Consider the following 14923-nt stretch of genomic DNA (forward strand, 5'->3'; position numbering starts at 1 on the left):
TGTAAAAACATGCCACAAAAAGCTGCTTTCCAATTTTTAAACAATGTGGACGCCCTTACACTTAAACTTTGCATGGGCTCCATTGCTTCTGGCATTGCTTCTGCCAGAATAAAGTACAGGCTGAATTATTCACCATATGCCCAAGCCTGTCACCCTGTTAAGGAGCATGAAGGAAGAGCTGTCTCCTGCACTGCAGACAGAGCATCAGTTTTTAGGAAAGCCCAATTAGAAGCACATTTTTAGCAGCATAGGTAGGCATAGTTATCTGTATGGGTGAACACTTCAAGCAGCCTCAAAATCAGGCACTTTGTTGATTCATCACAGTCCTGCTCAAAACCTTTGTTTTATATAAACCAATATTCTATGAAATTAAGAAATGATGTGCATCTCCCATCACTTGAATGAGAATAACTGCAGCAGTAATGGCAAACAGATGCAAGTATGCGTCTGTGCAGACCAGGTTTTATTGGAACTGGCTCGTGTTTGTAACTTGCAGGTAATTTCACTGCATAAACATCTCTAAATTTTGGATATGGCTTTTATGGCTCTTATGTTGGCCCCTGTAAAGTTAGTCCTGGCCAGTCTTTAAAGACTAGAGCCAGGAATTAACTTCCCAAATATTTCTTCAGGAGGTTAAAACATGTTGGGTGAATTTGCGGGGAAAGATTGGACTCTTAGATCACAATGCCAATGCCTGACAATGCATTTCTACAGCTTCCTGCTAATTCCCAAAATACCCTCTCTGCATGCTAGCTTGACTGCTCAATTATCTCATTTATAAGTTTAATTTCCCCGTTATAAGAAACATGATTGTGAATTGATCCAGAAAAGATGACATTGGCCATGTCACTAACAGCTGCCAGACTGTTTCAATAAGTAATGATGTACAATATAGATGCTCAGTAGTATCTTGATTTCTTACTAACAATTGTATATTGGATTATGTTCATCTGATTTGTTATATTGATTTATGACGTTTCTCAATATACTTTACATCCTGCTCTCTTACGTTACTGTAAGACTTCCAAGATTGTCTGTGAGAAAAATGCTCGAAAGTTGCTTTTACTTTCAGTTCTTTACACCTTGGATTCCAGACTTAAACCTCAAAAGATGTGGTTTCCATTTGAACTCAGCCTCCAACCTGCAAGATAGTTTTAGACTTCTTGTCTACTTAGACAAATGTAGGAGAGTGATTTGTATTGCAGGTATATACATATATATGCATACATATATATATGTCTATATATATGTAGTGTACTGATAGGATAAGGGGTAACAGGTTAAAACTTAAACAAGGGACGTTTAGATTGGATATAAGGAAGAAATTCTTTACTGTAAGGGTGTTGAGGCACTGGAATGGGTTGCCCAAATAGGATTCCAGATTTGAAGACAAATTTAAGCTATATTTTTTTCACTGTAATTCCATGACTATACAGATGTAGTTTTATTGCTCTACTTCTACTATTTCTTTACCTTTCAGATCAACGTGTAGCACTTTCTTCTGCTAAGCTTCTGCTTGCTTAATGTCTGAGCCAAAGGTGGCACACCACTATGCCGCTTGTAGAATGCCCTTTGGTTGGGTGGCACCTTCTTGCTGTGCCACAGCTTGAAGCCACCCATCTTCTCCTCATCCACCTGCTACCTGGCCTTGCAGTGATCATGCACATAAACTTTTCACTGCTGATGACATGGGAAAACTTATAAGGGATTTTTCTAATTCCTTTTCAGCACCAGACAGTCCCTAAAGAAGTCTTTGCACCACAGATATCTTGCACGAACACCTCTGTGTTACTTTGAAACCCAGCCATGCTATTTCCTGCACGTATTTTGAACAGCAATCAATGCGAGTTCTTTAGCAATTTTACATTAACGTTTCTGCTTGGGTGAACTGCACAAAGACAAAGAACAGATGAAATTCATTTTATTTCCAGTGTTTTCAAGGCTGTATTTGCGTGTTCAGACACTTCACAGAGTTACTCTTGGCAATGTAAAGCCGTTTTCTTAAATACATGTATTTAAACTGAGCAATTACTGTGTACTGCAAAACATTTCACAACAGATTAATCAGGATGTGATACATTATGTGAGGGGAAAATAATCATATCTGTTTCTCAAACAGAGAGGAAGCATGTTTATGCAGAGTAGCATATGCCACTGTCTGATATTTAGGCTTTCCTCATCCACAAAACTGAACAACTTAACATCTGCATTATACAATCCTCTTGCTCCTTATCCAGAAGGCACTGAGGGCTCGTTAAATACCTGACTACTGCACTATGGTAACTGGATAGGACTAGGGGGTTTTTAACTCTTTTCAATCAGAACCACTTGGTGAATGCATTTGCTGCTAATCTTTGACATTTAAAATACATTTCATGATCATAAGTAAACATGTTTTAAAATATATTTTTATTAGAAATGCAGGTGGAATAGGAAATGAATCTCACATCATTTATTCCTCTGGTGTTCATGTACTTACATTATCTGTGTGATTGTGGAGAACTAATAAATGGAATTTCCCAAGGGAAAAATAATTGTGAGAAATGGGAGAGAAACCTGAGAATAAAAATGTTTGAGATCTGTGTCTAAAGGCAGAGTACCTTAAGTGCCCAGGACCTTTGCAAAGGTCACAGTGCTTTCTGTAACGTAGACTTAAACTGCAGCTCCTCAGAGGTCAGAGGCATTGCGATTCCTGGGTTTTGATTAGGACATACTTCTCATGGAAATCCCTGTTGCAGCACAATAGTGCAACTCCAGTCCTCTACAAAGCCGTAATATGGTGTGCTGGTTTTGGCTGGGCTGCTGTGAAGTTTCTTCACAGTAGCTGGTATGAGGCTATGGTTTGGAATTGTGCTCTAAAGAGTGTTGATCACAAGGAGTTATTGCTGAGCAGTGCTTGCAGAGAGTCAAGGACTTCTCTGTTCTTCACCCCACCAGTGAGGAGGCTGGGTGCGCTCAAGAGTTGGGGGATACAGTCAGGACAGCTGACTCCAACTGACCTAAGGGATATCTCGCACCATATAGGATATGCATAGCTCAGCACATAAAGCTGTGGGAAGAAAGAGGAAGGGAGGGGGATATTCAGAGCGATGGCATTTGTACTCACAAGTTCATCAATAGAATCACTGAATGGTTTGTGTTGGAAGGGACCCTAAAGCTCATCTGGTTTCAACCCCCTACCACAGGCAGGGACACCTTCAACTAGAACAGATTGCTCCAAGCCCCTGTGTCCAACCTGGCCTTGAACTCTGCCATGGATGGGGCAGCCAGAGCTTCTCTGGGCAGTCTATTCCAATGTCTTATCACTATCATAGTGAAGAATATCATAGAAACTTTATCTGGAATGACTTTAATTTGTTTGTTCATTTGTTTTCTGCTAAATTTCTATTTCCTTTAAGTTTTGAGATGGCAGAAGGATGCCATTCTTTGTGGCAAAGGAATTGGGGATGTGGTGCTGGGGTGACACAGTGCCCTATGTTGTCATGGTGTAATATATTCTGTTTTGAGTGTATTGATGGGATACTGTCTTTAGAAAGTCTTCTTTTTTTTCACATATATAGCTCTGATGTTATTCTGATGCTTTGATACAGGAGATGTAGTATTTCTAAAAATCTTTTGCCCTGACGTCATCTATGCAGTCTAAGTCAGCTATGTTTGTGTTTAAATAAGTTAGATTACTTTGCATAAAGAAATCAGGTCTGATCAATAGGTTAAAAGAAGATATAAAATAATTTGGTTTATACCCCCCACTGACAGGCATAAATGACTTCAGTTATCTGCACACAAACTGCTTTGAGCTGTCCATCTACGTTGGCTGTGACAAGTATCCCCATGAGAGCGAGCTGCCTGAAGAATGGGAAAACAATCGCGAGTCCCTGATTGTTTTTATGGAACAGGTATTTGACAGACGAGTAACTTCTGAGTAATTTGATGACTCCTTTCAGAACGAAAGGGAGTTTGAGGTTTCTGATATTTTTCTTACACAGCTAATTGCATGATTATTGATGTTTGTGTTGGAAACCTTACCTACAAGCAGTGTTAGTGTATCACTTCAGCCAGGCTGTTTTGACCTAGGAGAATAAGGCAATGAAGCTTGTTAAAACTTGATGTGAGTGAAAAGCTTGTTACAAAGGAGTTCCAGAAAAACCTTATGTCTGCTGCTTTATCTGCTTGTTTTATCTACCTCTTGAATTTGATATCTTGGGAATCCTACCAGAATTTGTAAGCTGATTCACAAGTGGCTAATGCCTGAAAGGGTTATATTCTGAGTTAGTAATGATACTTCAAAATTGTGTAAGCCATAATATATGTAATTGACATATGGAATTATATGTCCCAACTCTTTTTAACAATAGTAGTGATTGTTGCTGTGCAATATTTCTTGTCTGTTCTTTCACTAGGTTCATCGGGGCATCAAAGGCATAGTAAAAGATGCGCATGGAAAGGGAATCCCAAATGCTGTTATTTCAGTAGAAGGTGTTAACCATGACATTCGCACAGGTAAAAAAACCCCTCAAAACATCAGTGCAAATGAACAGATTTATGGTTTTTAAACAAAATGCAGAACCTCATTGAACTTTGAACTCTTTTCTGAGAAAAGCCAGCAGATAATATTTGGTCCAAGGAGAATGTTGCAGAAGGAGTGGCAATAGGACAGAGTTTGCGTAAGGGCAGAGTCACTTCTTCCCATGAAGCAGCTGCATAAAAAAGAACCAAACTATGGCTTTCTTCTCTAGCCCTCTTCCTCTTTCCACCTCTTAAAGTATTGAGAAAATAGCCTTTTATCTGCCAAAAATCAATAGCCAAAAAATCAAAAATCAATCTGCCAAAAATCAATAGCCAAAAAATCAAAAATCAATCTGCCAAAAATCAATCAAAAGGCTGAGTCCATATCACTCTTATTGCTCCTTTTCTCATTTAAAGGTAGTGCAAATCAGAGTAATTATAGCCCTGAAAACCAGGAGTGTATATAAGGCCTTGCTGAGTGAAAAGCATTCCTCTAGCTGTTAGCAGTTATAGGACTCTGAATGTATTGGAGATGTGATTTAGAGCTGTGTCCAGAGGAGAAAGAGCTATTGCAGGGAAAGAGGAGTTTCACAACCTAAAGTACCCTGTAAAACATCACAGCTGTATAAAAGGTCATTTAATGGGTCTCAGCAGAAACACTGCTTTGCACAGGTGAATTTCGGCCCAAAATGTGCATAGTTAAAAAAAATGCTATTTGTCATGTTAGCACAGTTTTGATCTACAACCAGACACAGGCATGTATACTCAGAGCAAACTCTAAGCCTATTTAATAGCTTGGAAAGTAGATATGGCACTAAATAGAGAACTGCTTTAAATAGACACTAGCCAATTACAAGATTAATAGTAATACCTGAAAATTGCTGTTGAGAGGCGGTGGCTGGGACAGAGCCCAGTACTCATTTTGTCTGCGTACTGTGATTTAATACACACAGTCATCAGAGATGCAGCAAAGAAGGAAGAATGAAGAAAAATAGCGAAAGATGTCAGCAGGAGTCTTTAGTGATGGCACTCAAAGTGCTGGTTGCAAAAGGTTAACAACTTTCTGTGGACTTTTATGGAAGAATCACATCATGGTAACTAATCAGAGAAATCTTGTTGGATAGTCCAGGTTTAACTCAGTATTAGAAAGAGGAACACTAGTTTTATATCATTTATATATCTGACTGGCATTCTGGGCCTTTCATTTGCTGCCACTTCCATGTGCTTTGCCATTGAAGTACAGTACATAACGCTTTGACAGGTAAATTATTGATTTTAGGTTATGGACTATCACAGAGCTTTAGATAAGAGACTTCCAAATCTTTAATGTTTGCTACAGTAAATTATCTGAGCCAATAATAAAACTTGGAATATCTAACTTAGTTTATGATTAACTTTATCTCAGTGCTACTCTGTCTCTGTTGTAAGAGAAAACACTGAATGACAGATAGTTAATTAGGCAATTATGATTCTGCCTTAAACATTTCCAAATGGGACCACTGGGAAATATTAGCAGGAATTAAAGTAATCAGTTGTTTTTCCTCATTGTAGAAGTCTTGGCAGTCTTGAAAGATTGCCATAAATTGTAGTTTGTATTACCCTGTTAACAAAATTAATATATGCCTCTGGTTGAGGCTGAGTAAATGCAAGAGGGGATTAACCTCCAGCTTTCAGTACGTTGGATTGCCACATGGAAGAAAAACCAACAGTTTCAAGACAGCAAACATGCATACAGAAAGGAGACCCAATGACATGTGTAATAAATGTGCAAGATCCCCAAATCCACCTCATAACACTGGCAAAATCTTGCAGCTATTTACATCTAGACTTAGAGCTGAGCTCCTATGGCTCAAAGCCATCTGTGCTTGTTAGTAAAAATAGAAGTACTTATTCTTTTTAATTTTTCTTTTTAATGAGACATTTAAGCTGACACTGTTTGCAAATCACTTTGTAGATGGGAACATAAAAGGTCTATTTTGTTTTATATTACACAGATAACAATGTATGTCTCATTAGTCTTCGAAACTTCTATGTCTCATTAGTCTTTGAAACTAGAGAATTTATGTTGGAGGCAAAAAGCTAAAATGGCATGTATAACTCCAGTGAAAGAAGGCGAATTGTCAGCGGTCTGCTTTCATTTATACCTTTTAAATTGAAAAATGTATCCATTTGAACCTCTGTGTTGCCTTGATGTAAAAATAGGCCAAGCAGGAGAAAAATTATGGCTGCTATTTCTATTCATGTAAGGTTTTTTTAAAGTGAGCTAAGCTGCTATCTACTGTTTCTTTGATACATTAACATGGTCGACTACCCTGTAGAGCCAGACAAGAGTTATCTATAAAGGTCCTCTAAGAACATTTACTTCTTTGAGAAAATTTCTCTGCTTCATCCCATGGACAAAAACTGCATGGAAAGCACTCTTTATTTGTACTTTCTCTTGGATGTATGATACATTATATGGGAAGAGAGGGTTGCTGACACTAAGCTGACAGTATTAATAGCCTAAGTGATTTTGATTCTGAAGTAAGAGCTTTGTGGAAAATTATTGCATTTTCTGTTGATGCAGATGTAACTATTGATTAAGTTTGGGTGATTACATGTTGTTGCAATTAGATGTGAACTGTGCTTTGTAAGATAACCTTTGGAAAAGAATTCATCAGTCAGATGAACAAATGCACCTGAACACCTCTTTCCTCACGGTGCAAAGGCAGTTTTGTGTGCTGCTTCCTGTAATTGCATTTTGGGAATCTCACAGCAAATCTTGATGAAGAAATATAAAATTTCTTTCTAGTGAACAGAGTTCAAATACAGATGCACATTTCTGTGTGATCTTTTTTTTTGCATACTTACATAATACATATAGTTTTATTATATATATTCTTAAAATATATTTTTTCCACAATTTATAATAATAAAGCATATTTAATATAATTTCACATAGTGTGCAGATAAATTTTTATCAATATTTTGATGTCTCGTATTATTTCATAGAATCATAGAATAGTTAGGGTTGGAAAGGACCTTAAGATCATCTAGTTCCAACCCCCGTGCCATGGGGACACCTCACACTAAACCATGTTACCCAAGGCCTTGTCCAACCTGGTCTTGAACACTGCCATGAACACAGGGATGGAGCATTCACAACCTCCCTGGACAACCTATTCCAGTGCCTCACCCACCCTAACAGGAAAGAATTTCCTCCTTATACCCAATCTAAACTTCCCCTGTTTATATTATCTAACAAAACCCAAAGATTTTGAATAAGTGTTTAGTAACATTTAATAACATTACCCTAAGATAAGCATAATTCTCATAACTCCATCCTCATTCATGGCTGCCTGTTCAGTAGAGAAAAGTTAAGGCTTAGATGTTACATGCATTGGGTGTGCAGTACTATGGCTAGGTTTCTTGGAGAGTCTTTTGCAGGTAACAGAGCATTAGGATAGATTTTTATAAGGTATTTACATTAGTGAAATTGGGTACATCTAAGTGTACACATGACAACTGTAACAAAGGTCTGTCCTTCCACACTCGGAGTGTTCCTCTTAATTGACAGGTTTATGGACTCACCTGGCATATTTGAGTTATAATAATATTATAATCATATTTTTATGCATTTTTATTTTATCCAAGCAGACATGGCAATTCTTTTCCTGACCCAATAGATGGAGATAGATGTAGTCTACCTCCAACCTGCTCCCACTGGAGCCTATTCTTTTAGCAAACCTATTATTTACTACTTTTATCTGTATTTTTAATTGTTTTTCTCTTGCCATCTGCTCTGAAATTTTTTATTTACTGCATTTAATCTGATTTAAAAAAAAAAGACCTTTAAGCCTGGTATTAAATTCTGGGCAATGACAGCTGTCAGAAATGCTAATGGCTGCTTACTTGTAAATGGAAAGGAGGTAAAAGGCATCCTGCTAACAGCTTAATATTCAGCTTTGTAGTCATTTATCAGCGGTATGTGAACGTGTTGCTTTTTTTCTGGCCTTGTGTGGGGCTGTGGTGAAGCGCTTGTTAAATGTGTCAGAAAATGTGGGTCAGTTTTGAACACCAGGGGCTAAAGCCGGCCTCTGAGCACGGATGCATTCACGGCCACACACTGGGTGATCCGTAGCCTTTTGCCAGCCCTGTAGTATCGCCAGAGCATTTACAGCTACGGATGAGTCCTTTGGGATAAATTCAATAAACCTGGACAGCTTTATGTTTTGTCCTTTGGTTAAGGTGCCAGTGGACCCAATAGTTAAGAGAGAGCTGAATAGAAAGCTTTTTAGAGAGCTCCTCTTAAAAATGCTTGAGCCCTGAGAAGTAGAAAATCTGGATCTTCATCATCACCCCAAGTGGGGTCAAACGGGCTGAAAGAAAAACCTAAGCAAGCTGCTATGCTTGTGTTCAGAGACTGCAATATCAGGATATAGTTGGTAATGCTCTTTTATTAACACTTGCAGGTTGCAAACGTGGTTTTTATTTTACCAACCCTTCACTTAAAATCCATTTTTTTTTTGCATAGAGGTTAGTCTGCTCTTTTCCTAAATATAATATTTTTATGTAAACCATAGTTAGGTTTTTGCAACACACTGCATTGCAAGAAACCCAAAGCTGCCGGTTCGCATTAGTACTAAAGTATCTCCTCATCATCAAGAGATGGTGCATTTTTGTTTATATATAGAATTGCACATTTGAATATGCACTTTCTTTCACAGTTGGTTTTCCCAGGAAAGAGTACAAAACTGACTTTAGATATTAGTGTTTCACCTTTTTCAGTCCACAGCTAATCATATTTGTTATTTAAAATAATACTTAGAAAGAGGTCTAAAGCCATTCTTATGTATGTATGGGTAATCTGAGACCATTTATAAGGAAGAAAGGAGTAATCAAAGTCCTGATTCAATGACGTGTTAAGATATATCTTGCTTTGTCCATGACTACTTTAGTTGATTAGGGTTATTGCTGTTCATGTGCTTACAGGTAAGCAAGTGATTAAGTACCTTGATGAATTATGCTCTGTAGGAAAATCAGTGTAGTAAAACTCAGTGTAAGATTTTATAGAGGAGGATGCTCAGATCTCTGAGTTGATATTATGCATTCATATGCTTTGCATACTAAATAGTATCAAAACGTGTGTCAAGGCAGTCTGGCCAGGTTCATGAGAGTGATATGGGTACCTCACTGATTCCTTCAGCAGAATTAGTGTGGAAAAGATCTTTTATACCCCCTTGGGAATCACCAGCAAGGTGACCCTTTGCCTCAAGATGGTTTTGACTTCATCTGACAAAAGTCTTAAGAAAAATCAAAGTCCATTGTCATTTTTCATCATTTGGAAAACTTTTGAGGTGGGTTTTCCTGTAGAGTTGGCAGGACGAAGAACGCTATGTGTGATGGGGGACAGCATCACTGACACCCTCCTGGTGAGAGGATGCAGGCTTGTTGCTTGTGGTGTCGTCAATACGCAGGTATTTCTGTATTCCCATAAACAGCACCTTCCTCAATGCTGTCCTGAAAGCCATCTCTTTTCCTACCAGGAGCCGATGGGGACTACTGGCGCCTTCTCAACCCAGGGGAATACGTGGTGGCCGTGAAGGCAGAGGGCTACACCACCGCCACCAAGACCTGCGAAGTCGGCTACGACATGGGAGCTACCCAGTGCGATTTCACCATCTCCAAAACCAACCTGGCAAGAATCAAGGAGATCATGAAGAAGTTTGGGAAGCAGCCGGTCAGCCTGTCCATCCGGCGGCTCAGGCAAAGGGCTCGGCAGTGGCGGCAGCAGCGATAGACCTCAGCCCAGGCAGAACCACAGCATCCATGAGCTCTGCTTCTATCAGCCTGGCTCTAGTCGTAGTGAGAGTTACATAGCTCCTCTTTCATACATATTTCTCTGCACGAGGCTTTTCTGTTAGTGGAGCTGGATGAATAATGGGGGGTTCAGTTGGAAAAAAATAAGAAACAAAATTCAAGTTGAACCAAAATAAGCCCCGGGCTGGGGAGAGAGGCAGGACGAATGTAGAAAGATGTTTTGAGTTAACCTGGAATGATTTTTTTTTTTGCTTATTGGGTTATTTAATCCTTTGTAAATCTGTTTTCTTTAAAATAGAAAAGAGAGACTTATAAAGAAGTGTTGTTTTGAATGAAAAACTGTAAAACGTTGTTTCTAAAGTATAAAATTGGTATATTTTTGCCTTTCAGAAAGGATTTTACACTCTTTACGTTTTGTTCTCATGTGAGAGAAAAGGAGACAACTTCTGTTGAATATCATTAAAATTTGTGTCAAAATTTCAATTCCCTTTTCCCTGAATTTCCACCTTTTGGCAAGCACCATAATACTTGGGAGAAAAAACCTGATGCAAATAACCCAGCTTAGCTTTCCTGCTTGGGTTTTTTATATTTAAGGATGTTTTGTGGTTCCAGAGTTTAAGGCCACAAATGTTTTTTTCTTCTCTGGATTTTAAGGCTGAGTTTTTACTCAATTAAAAGTAAAAATAAAAAGGGCATGGGATGAGGACCACTTCAGCAATGTGGCATGGCACCCCTTCTCTAACCTGGGAAAGGGACTTGAAACAAAGCCTTTCTTGTCAATACAGCTGGTCATATAGTGTATGAGAGGACAGGCTTGGTCATGGATATGTGCAGAGTTCAAAAATCCACTGATATATTTTGCCTTGATTTTTGGCCTGCCTCAGTTCTTCTGTGCTCATGCACACTTTGTGCCACTGACTTCCCTGAGATGGAGAGGATTTTCTATTCCTCTGCATGCTCTGCTCATCTTGCCACTCCAGCTGCTGCTGCTTTTCTGGCCTTACAACTCTATGGGAGCAGGATTTGGGCTTTATTATTGGCTTTTGAGTAACAAAATTATTCAGCAGGATAGAATCAAGGTTCAGGAAATATGCAGTTCAGATCTGGGAAAGACCTAAATAAACATAAAGTATCAGCTGGTGAAAATCAATTTTGTTCCATTAACTTCAAAGTTATGACCTTTATTATACCAAATGAAAGGCCAGATGCACGATTTTAGCCAGTCAAAATTCTAGGGCTAAGTAAACATCTCTTCATATGCTTGGTAGAAAGACTGTGGCATACATTTCCAAATAAAATTGTTTAAAGCATTTTAATTGCTATTATAGTTGCCTATTTGATCTGATTCTTGGAAAACACATTCAAAGTGTCATTAAAAACAGAGAAAATACAATGCAAGTAAAAAGCTTACTGTAAAAATACCATGTGCCATCTCTATTAAATCTTTTTTTTCTCGTCAATGGATCTTGTAAACACATAAAAGGAAAAAGATTACAGAATGAATAATATAATCATAGATAGTTTTGTTCTTAAATTTCTTAGACAATTCCAGCCCATGTTTTTTCTGCAGATGCTCTTAAACAAGAGCAATGTATTTGGCAGCAAGGGCTCAAATAAAATAAAGAGTGCAGATGTAATTTTCTATAACTGAAATTATGGGATTCCAGCTCCCAGTCAGCATCATTTAAATTAAGTAATAGAGGTAAGCAAATAATCCAGTCATTACGTTAACATCTGGAATTATATTTTACTTATTTCATTTTATTTACCACCCTTACAGCACTCTATACACCATATGCCTTTGTATAGGAAATATAACAGCAACTTGTTGAGAAGGGGCTTTTTTTTGGCAGCTGGGAAGGATTAATGATGTCATTGTGCAGATAGTGATGGGAAATGATTTTGGAATAAGGAGTAACGACAGTAGACAATTTGTTAGCATTTGGCTTGTTCATTGGCATATGTGGATTTTATTATCACCACAATAGATCAGGGTCATACATGATTTTTTGTATTATAGGCTGAGTTTCTGAGGTGGCTTCTTCTTCCCTCCCATGGCTACTCAGTCAATGGGGTGATTGGCATGCACAGGCAAACAAGGAACTAACTAGACAAATTTAAATCACTCTGATAATCAGATTGAGGGTACAAACCGCTATCTTATTCCTGACAGGCGAGTTCTTTCTACCTTGTTCCAGACTGGTTTGAGATTTAATTTACAAACCTAGAGGTCCCTATGCTTTGTTCTCAGGTATGAGGTTGTCTCCATGAGAAGTTAGTTTGTTTTATTTGATAGCAACAAGTGGATTTGATGGGAAATTCTTTGATGTCTATTGGCTAAATTAGATGAACTCTGGTTGAAGACCTCAGTAACATCAGATGCTGAAGGCTCGGTGCTCTTTACTGGCCACGGCTAGTGCTTACACATTGGCACAGCAGAACTATGACTCATGCAGGTGACCTTACTCCATTTTAGCCCAGGCATTGCTAAATAAACGGCCTAATAGTTGCCAAGTGTACTTGTCTCTGCAATTATTTTTTGACAGTCTGGCACCTTTACACTGGGAAACACTCAAGTTCAAAGGAATTTTACTGGCAACTTCAGGTGTATCAATGTTTTATATTGAGATAAGATGCGTATGCCTGCCCTGAGTATAACAATACTGAACAAATGTGTGCCTTATTTAGTGCTCTGGTTATGCACTTGGGAGTTAAAATGTTTAATTTCTTTGTAATACCTAGTACAGCTATTTAACCTTTAAATAGATCCCAACCACAATATATTAAATCTGGTACCAATGTTTTCTATTTATTTACCTTTTCCATGGTTTTTGAATAGTTTTTTTTATTAATTTTGTGCTTTTAATCTCTTCTCCTTTCAGTGTTGTAGGAAAATGAGCAACCCTGCAGAAACAGCAGGAGATAAGATTTGAAGATGGATATGATCCTTTTATAATTACAGACCCATTTTAATAGCTGCTTACATGAAGAATTTGCTGAATTTTGACCATCCCTGATAGGAAAGAATAAAAAAAAACACAATCTCTTCCAGTAATAAGAAATTCAGCTGCACAATCTCACCTACACCTTAAAGGTTAAACAAATAAAAGGTTAAAACAGGACACATTCTACTCTTCTTGATAATACCAACCATCAGTCATCTGCTCCCATACAGAGCCCTGACAATCATAAAATACAGTGGGAGTTGCTGGCTTCTCCTTGACTACCCATGCCATGCTATCCAGTTATTAATTTTTTATCTGTTTAATTATGATAATTTTCACCACCCTGTATCTCAGTTTTTCTCATTCATTTTAGTAGTTACAAGAACATAACCTCTCAGAGACAGATCTCGGTGTTTGCAAATCAGCTTGGGAATGTTGAAGCCAATAAAACTGTATCTACTAAAACTATTTCCATTTACACATGTTGGTGTAAGTGTAGAGAATCTTGGTAATCTCTAACCCAAATTTAATCTATTGGCACCAGAAGACTGTTAAAGGTATCTGAGTATTGCTTTTACCAGGATTTTGACCTCTGTGGATAAAACACACTGATAAAATTGAATGTAAATGAAGTTGTTGACTATGCTGGTGAAGAAATTAAATAGATATTTTAAGCCTCTCACATACTTTCATTTTCTGTCACCAACTACTTTCTTTTCTTTTACCCATGTATAATTGTGTTTTTTTCCTCTGTCTTCAGCTCATTATTTTCAGTGAATCCGGGACACCTTCCAAAGTGTGGACTTCGGCAGTTAGTGACAAAGTTTTATAGCCAGATTCACTCTTTTACCATGGTGTGGTAGGTGGCTGACCTTTGCGAAAAGCACCAGAACAGAGATGCGTTAGCTTGAAATAGAGTAAAAGTGGCATCCCCGAGAGTAGTCAAGGCCAGATTTGATGGGCTTTGGCGACCTGGTCTAGTGGAAGGTGTCCCTGTCCATGGTAGAATGTTGGAACTGGATGAGCTTTACTGCCTCTTCCAACCCAAACCATTCTATGATTCTATGATTAACCTTTAAAAATTGGCATGTGATGTGTTTTTTATTGGTCTGAAAATGCATGAGTTTGGAGGCAGAGTGCCTCTTTACCATTTATTTTTTCGATCATTTTCTGCATTAATTTAGTCAGGTTGTAACCACAAGCCTCAGGGATGAAGTGTAAACTCACATACAAGTTGTACAAATTGTGGTAGCATCACCTCCTGTTGCAATACACTGCTACAGCATTACAGAAACACCGCGGGAGAAAGAGCTCTGTGCCCACCTACTAACTATCCAGCAGGAACCCAAAGAAGCCCTATTTCATATTCATTAAGAGTATACAATTTTTCAAATGTCATTTTCCTTTCTTACTGGAGCGGTTGCATACATTGAGAGAGGGACAGTGATTTTTGCAGTAGATTTTATGGGTAATTTTAGTATCACTTTTGCCTGTGCTTCTTTGTGCTATCATAGTGGCAAGCAATTTTTTCAGTCCTTTCCAGCCCTTAATGAGCAGCTATTAATGCTGTGTGGCTTCAGGTGTTTAATATAGTAGTTTTAGGTCTTTATTCTGGTATTTCCTTAATTTTCCAAATTTAACTGGCATTTATACCTTTAGTCTATTGTGCTTGT

At 38.1% G+C, this 14923-nt stretch overlaps 1 protein-coding gene across 2 annotated transcripts in view; it reads left to right on the forward strand.

Annotated features, from left to right (window-relative positions):
• The window catches only part of CPXM2 (carboxypeptidase X, M14 family member 2), a 77613-nt gene extending 66678 nt beyond the window's left edge, over positions 1-10935 (forward strand). For both annotated transcript variants that reach the window (XM_057417345.1, XM_057417346.1), the window contains 3 exons: positions 3757-3896; positions 4401-4500; positions 10032-10935. In XM_057417345.1, the coding sequence (XP_057273328.1) occupies positions 3757-3896; positions 4401-4500; positions 10032-10285 (494 nt within the window). In that variant the 3' untranslated portion in view covers positions 10286-10935. The remainder of the gene's footprint in view (positions 1-3756; positions 3897-4400; positions 4501-10031) is intronic.
• Positions 10936-14923: the final 3988 nt, after the last annotated feature.

This window comes from Pezoporus wallicus, unplaced genomic scaffold, assembly GCF_028554395.1.
Source record: "Pezoporus wallicus isolate ANWC-B61680 ecotype Strahan unplaced genomic scaffold, APGP_CSIRO_Pwel_v1 contig_8188, whole genome shotgun sequence".
Lineage (NCBI taxonomy): Eukaryota > Metazoa > Chordata > Aves > Psittaciformes > Psittacidae > Pezoporus > Pezoporus wallicus.